General features: G+C 41.7%; 3 protein-coding genes across 4 annotated transcripts in view; 1 reads left to right on the top strand and 2 right to left on the bottom strand.

Moving 5' to 3' along the window:
- The window catches only part of LOC104782192 (actin-1), a 7,605-nt gene extending 2,563 nt beyond the window's left edge, over positions 1 to 5,042 (top strand). Inside the window, exons 2-6 of one of the 2 annotated variants that reach the window (XM_019244938.1) lie at positions 808 to 876; positions 972 to 1,365; positions 1,457 to 1,986; positions 4,539 to 4,622; positions 4,712 to 5,042. In XM_019244938.1, the coding sequence (XP_019100483.1) occupies positions 817 to 876; positions 972 to 1,365; positions 1,457 to 1,986; positions 4,539 to 4,622; positions 4,712 to 4,777 (1,134 nt within the window). In that variant the 5' untranslated portion in view covers positions 808 to 816 and the 3' untranslated portion in view covers positions 4,778 to 5,042. Of the gene's footprint in view, positions 1 to 807; positions 877 to 971; positions 1,366 to 1,456; positions 2,071 to 2,156; positions 2,484 to 4,538; positions 4,623 to 4,711 lie in introns of those variants that run through there. The other variant, XM_010507054.2, reaches the window with a different exon arrangement.
- Positions 2,578 to 4,434, bottom strand: LOC104782190 (transcription factor AS1). Its single transcript, XM_010507053.2, has 2 exons — positions 4,267 to 4,434; positions 2,578 to 3,915 (listed from the first exon to the last, which is right to left on the bottom strand). Exon 2 carries the CDS (start codon positions 3,867 to 3,869, stop codon positions 2,760 to 2,762), a length of 1,110 nt encoding a protein of 369 aa, XP_010505355.1. The 5' UTR covers positions 3,870 to 3,915; positions 4,267 to 4,434; the 3' UTR covers positions 2,578 to 2,759.
- LOC104784243 (transcription factor AS1-like) overlaps positions 5,129 to 6,080 on the bottom strand; it is a 3,208-nt gene continuing 2,256 nt past the window's right edge. Inside the window, exon 2 of the mRNA XM_010509297.2 lies at positions 5,129 to 6,076. Within this exon, the coding sequence (XP_010507599.1) occupies positions 5,324 to 6,076 (753 nt within the window). The 3' untranslated portion in view covers positions 5,129 to 5,323. The remainder of the gene's footprint in view (positions 6,077 to 6,080) is intronic.

The following is a 6,080-nucleotide window of genomic DNA, read 5'->3' on the forward strand; positions in this document are numbered from 1 at the left end:
TTGTGCAGATGTGGATCGCAAAGGCAGAGTACGACGAGTCAGGTCCATCGATTGTTCACAGGAAATGCTTCTGAGTTCAATGTTGATCATTTTTCAGAGAAGAAGCACCGCCGGGGTTTTTCCGACCAGTCCTCAAGCCGGGTTTTTAATCTTCCGTTATTCTGCTCTTTGGTTTTGTTCTTTTATGTTTTTGAATTCATGCCAAATACATTTTCAAGGATTTATGGTAATCAGTTTGTAGTATGGTTAAAGTCTAATGCGACTGTGTTTTTGAGTGAATAAGTATTACACCTCTTTTCTCTTTAATTATTATTAATGTAACAATTTGTTTTCTGTCTTCTAACATTACCTTAATTTAATTTGCATATGTAAAACTTATATATCAGTTTTATTTATAAAGATGGACCTGACTGAATTCAACACTAAGCTTGAGAAAACAAAGCCATAGATAAACAAACTGAAGTGGTAAAGAGGAACAAAGGTAAATGGAAGAAGCTAAGTAACAAATAGAAAGCTGAGTTACAGAACCCAATAGTCTGATCAAAGAGTCTGAAAGAAAAAAAAAAACCAAAAAAAAAAAAAGCTTACATTACATTACAACAAAGAGTTTAGGAGGCAGTTNATAATATTGTACTTGATTCTGGATCTACAATATTCCTTCTTCTTCTTCTTCTTCTTCCATTTTTAAGGTTTGATTTTTGGTTGACAAAAAAAAAGGATTTGTCTTTGTATTGTTTCCCCATATCTGAATTGGTGACATGTATGATTAAAAATTTGATCTTTATGTGTGTTTTGGTTTGCATAAAGGTATAGAAAATGGCTGACGGTGAAGACATTCAACCTCTTGTTTGCGACAATGGAACTGGAATGGTTAAGGTGTGTGCGTGATTGATTCTTTCTCTCTGTTTTGATCTCGTGGACAATGTAGCCTTTTGGTTTTAAGATTATGTTGTTTTTGTATTTGAGTACAGGCTGGTTTTGCTGGGGATGATGCACCTCGAGCTGTGTTTCCTAGTATCGTTGGTCGTCCTCGTCACACCGGTGTGATGGTTGGGATGGGGCAAAAAGATGCTTATGTTGGCGACGAAGCTCAGTCGAAGCGTGGTATTTTAACTCTCAAGTACCCGATTGAGCATGGGATTGTTAACAACTGGGATGACATGGAGAAGATTTGGCATCACACTTTCTACAATGAGCTACGTGTTGCTCCTGAGGAGCATCCCATTCTACTCACTGAGGCACCTCTTAACCCGAAAGCTAATCGTGAGAAGATGACTCAGATCATGTTTGAGACTTTTAATGCCCCTGCTATGTATGTGGCTATTCAGGCTGTTCTTTCTCTTTACGCTAGTGGTCGTACAACTGGTGAGTGAACGAACATTCGTGTTCTCTTATGGGATAAAATGCTTGCGGTACAAGATGATGTAAAGCCTTTTCGGATTTTGAATGTGTGTAGGTATTGTGCTTGACTCTGGAGATGGTGTGAGCCACACTGTTCCTATCTATGAGGGTTATGCCCTTCCACATGCGATCCTTCGTCTTGATCTTGCTGGTCGTGACCTCACTGATGCGCTCATGAAGATCCTTACCGAGCGTGGTTACTCTTTCACCACCACAGCAGAGCGTGAAATTGTCAGAGACATAAAGGAGAAGCTTTGCTACATTGCTCTTGACTACGAGCAGGAGCTCGAGACCGCAAAAACAAGCTCAGCTGTTGAGAAGAACTACGAGCTACCTGATGGGCAGGTGATCACCATCGGATCAGAGCGGTTCCGTTGCCCTGAGGTTCTTTACCAGCCATCTATGATTGGTATGGAGAATGCTGGTATCCATGAAACCACCTATAACTCCATTATGAAGTGTGATGTCGATATCAGAAAGGACTTGTATGGTAACATTGTGCTCAGTGGTGGAACCACAATGTTCCCGGGAATCGCCGACAGAATGAGCAAAGAGATCACTGCTTTGGCTCCAAGCAGCATGAAGATCAAAGTCGTTGCTCCTCCCGAGAGGAAATACTCTGTCTGGATTGGAGGCTCCATCTTGGCCTCCCTCAGTACCTTCCAGCAGGTACACTTAGTCCTATACTAAAGTCTCACCTGTCTCTTGCTATACTAACTCGGTTCACTACTGAAACTATATTTTAACTTGTGCAGATGTGGATCGCAAAGGCAGAGTACGACGAGTCAGGTCCATCGATTGTTCACAGGAAATGCTTCTGAGTTCAATGTTGATCATTTTTCAGAGAAGAAGCACCGCCGGGGTTTTTCCGACCAGTCCTCAAGCCGGGTTTTTAATCTTCCGTTATTCTGCTCTTTGGTTTTGTTCTTTTATGTTTTTGAATTCATGCCAAATACATTTTCAAGGATTTATGGTAATCAGTTTGTAGTATGGTTAAAGTCTAATGCAACTGTGTTTTTGAGTGAATAAGTATTACACCTCTTTTCTCTTTAATTATTATTAATGTAACAATTTGTTTTCTATCTTCTAACATTACCTTAATTTAATTTGCATATGTAAAACTTATATATCAGTTTTATTTATAAAAGATGGACCTGACTGAATTCAACACTAAGCTTGAGAAAACAAAGCCATAGATAAACAAACTGAAGTGGTAAAGAGGAACAAAGGTGAATGGAAGAAGAAGCTAAGTAACAAATAGAAAGCTGAGTTACAGAACCCAATAATAGTCTGATCAAAGAGTCTGAAAGAAAAAAAAAAGCTTACATTACATTACAACAAAGAGTTTAGGAGGCAGTTCAGGGGCGGTCTAATCTGCAACCCATGTGCTGTTCAAGAAATTTGGTGAGTCTGATATGTTTAGAGGTCCATTGATCTGCCAGCTTCTGGTCTTTGGCCTCAGCGTCTCTCCTCAAACCAACGAGCTGTTCTCTGTACTCTCCTTCGATCTTCTCCATTGCACTCTTCTGCTCTTCCCTCAGAGCTTTCATCTTAGCCTCAATCTCCTCCATCTTCTCCCTTTGTCTACACGACTTCTCTGACTCTAGCTGCAGCTCCAGCCGCCTTAGCCTCCATGCGGCCTCTTTCTTATGCTCCACCCAAGCTCTATGCCCTTCCTCTAACTCTCTACAACACTCCACAAGCTCTGACAAGAACACACCCTCGCTACTCCCGCTACAAGATGGCATCATATTCCCTAACACAAGTCCCCCTGGACCGCTGTCTACTCTCTCGGGCTGCTGCTGCTGCAGCCACGGGATTGGCGGTTGAGGTGCGGCTGCAGCCACGGTGGAAGGCGATAATGTTAAAGTCACCGAGGGAGGTCTCACGCCAACATTGTTCCCATTGTTAGAAGTAGCTAACCAAGGAGGGATCACAGGGTTAGGAGGCTGAACTTGCTGATCAGAATGTAGAAACCCTCCATTCGAATTAGCCATCACCACAGTGGCAGCAGCGGCAGCAGCAGCAGAAGGAACAACGTTAGACCTCTCTTTCACAAGCTTCTCAGCAAAACTCTCAAGAATCCGATCGTACTTGCTCTCGTCAATAGGCTCAACTCTCTTGTTACTCTCTTTCTCTTCTCTCTGCTGCTTCTCTTTAAAGACTTCCCACCACTTCCCTAACCGCTTGGCCGTCCTCCCGGGAACCTCCGCAGCAATCTTCTTCCACTTGTTGCCGTGTTTCTCTTGAAGACGGATCACAAGCCTCTGTTCTTCCTCAGTCAAAGAACCTTTCTTGATCCCTGGCTTAAGATAATTCTTCCATCGTTCAAGACATGACTTGGCGTCACGGTTCAAAGGTTTGTTCATACGCTCAGAGACAAGATGCCATTCTCTCGGACCGAACTGTCTAACATAAGCACGTAACAATGCATCTTCTTCACCACTCCAACGTTGCCTCTCTTTCATCTCCTCCTGACATCACTTCTTCCCATCTCACCATCCTTCTTCATCTCTACCAATACCAAAATCAACCCTTTTCATAAATTCCCACAATTTATATTATCTACAAGATCTGATACTAAACTTTAAAAAAAAAAACTCCAATTTGGGATCAGAAAGTGTAAAACTTGTAACAAACTCAAGAATCTTCAAGAAATGAAAAATGAAAAAAAATTTGACAAGGCTTATAAGCAAAAACTAGGAATGATTAGTTATCATCATCATCAGTTCATCACTATACAAAACCAAACAGGGGAAATTAATGCTGACCCCAAAACACTATTAGCATACCCCTATTAAGAAGATAAGAGAGTTGAATTATACATTATTATAATATATAAAAACAAAAACAAAAAATGCTCACCAAATAATATTGAAAAGGAAGACAATCCCAAACTCTAAAGCAACTTCCATCACACACACACACAGGATTTGTTTTTCTAGTTGGAGAAGAAAATGGAAGAGAAAAACGAAAAAAGACCAAAGTGAGAGAGGCTTTTAAAACCAGACGACGTACACGATTAGACCACAGAGACGGCAAATATTATTATTAAGAAAAAAAAAAGAAGAAAAAAGTTTACCGACTGAGACAGACGTTTTTCCCTTTTTCACACAAGTGGGGGGGANAGCATGAAGATCAAAGTCGTTGCTCCTCCCGAGAGGAAATACTCTGTCTGGATTGGAGGCTCCATCTTGGCCTCCCTCAGTACCTTCCAGCAGGTACACACAGTCCCATCACTTCCTTCATCTAAACCGCCTCTCTCATCTCTCTTGTTATACTAACTCAAACTATGTTTTGAATTGTGCAGATGTGGATCGCAAAGGCAGAGTACGACGAGTCAGGTCCATCGATTGTTCACAGGAAATGCTTCTGAGTTCAATGTTGATCATTTTTCAGAGAAGAAGCACCGCCGGGGTTTTTCCGACCAGTCCTCAAGCCGGGTTTTTAATCTTCCGTTATTCTGCTCTTTGGTTTTGTTCTTTTATGTTTTTGAATTCATGCCAAATACATTTTCAAGGATTTATGGTAATCAGTTTGTAGTATGGTTAAAGTCTAATGCGACTGTGTTTTTGAGTGAATAAGTATTACACCTCTTTTCTCTTTAATTATTATTAATGTAACAATTTGTTTTCTGTCTTCTAACATTACCTTAATTTAATTTGCATATGTAAAACTTATATATCAGTTTTATTTATAAAGATGGACCTGACTGAATTCAACACTAAGCTTGAGAAAACAAAGCCATAGATAAACAAACTGAAGTGGTAAAGAGGAACAAAGGTAAATGGAAGAAGCTAAGTAACAAATAGAAAGCTGAGTTACAGAACCCAATAGTCTGATCAAAGAGTCTGAAAGAAAAAAAAAAACCAAAAAAAAAAAAAGCTTACATTACATTACAACAAAGAGTTTAGGAGGCAGTTCAGGGGCGGTCTAATCTGCAACCCATGTGCTGTTCAAGAAATTTGGTGAGTCTGATATGTTTAGAGGTCCATTGATCTGCCAGCTTCTGGTCTTTGGCCTCAGCGTCTCTCCTCAAACCAACGAGCTGTTCTCTGTACTCTCCTTCGATCTTCTCCATTGCACTCTTCTGCTCTTCCCTCAGAGCTTTCATCTTAGCCTCAATCTCCTCCATCTTCTCCCTTTGTCTACACGACTTCTCTGACTCTAGCTGCAGCTCCAGCCGCCTTAGCCTCCATGCGGCCTCTTTCTTATGCTCCACCCAAGCTCTATGCCCTTCCTCTAACTCTCTACAACACTCCACAAGCTCTGACAAGAACACACCCTCGCTACTCCCGCTACAAGATGGCATCATATTCCCTAACACAAGTCCCCCTGGACCGCTGTCTACTCTCTCGGGCTGCTGCTGCTGCAGCCACGGGATTGGCGGTTGAGGTGCGGCTGCAGCCACGGTGGAAGGCGATAATGTTAAAGTCACCGAGGGAGGTCTCACGCCAACATTGTTCCCATTGTTAGAAGTAGCTAACCAAGGAGGGATCACAGGGTTAGGAGGCTGAACTTGCTGATCAGAATGTAGAAACCCTCCATTCGAATTAGCCATCACCACAGTGGCAGCAGCGGCAGCAGCAGCAGAAGGAACAACGTTAGACCTCTCTTTCACAAGCTTCTCAGCAAAACTCTCAAGAATCCGATCGTACTTGCTCTCGTCAATAGGCTCA

Source organism: Camelina sativa, chromosome 4, assembly GCF_000633955.1.
Source record: "Camelina sativa cultivar DH55 chromosome 4, Cs, whole genome shotgun sequence".
Classification (NCBI taxonomy): Eukaryota; Viridiplantae; Streptophyta; class Magnoliopsida; order Brassicales; family Brassicaceae; genus Camelina; species Camelina sativa.

Bases quoted from the DNA above. Each gene is read 5' to 3' on its own strand.
- LOC104782190 (XM_010507053.2), bottom strand. From the start codon at position 3,869: ATGAAAGAGAGGCAACGTTGGAGTGGTGAAGAAGATGCATTGTTACGT.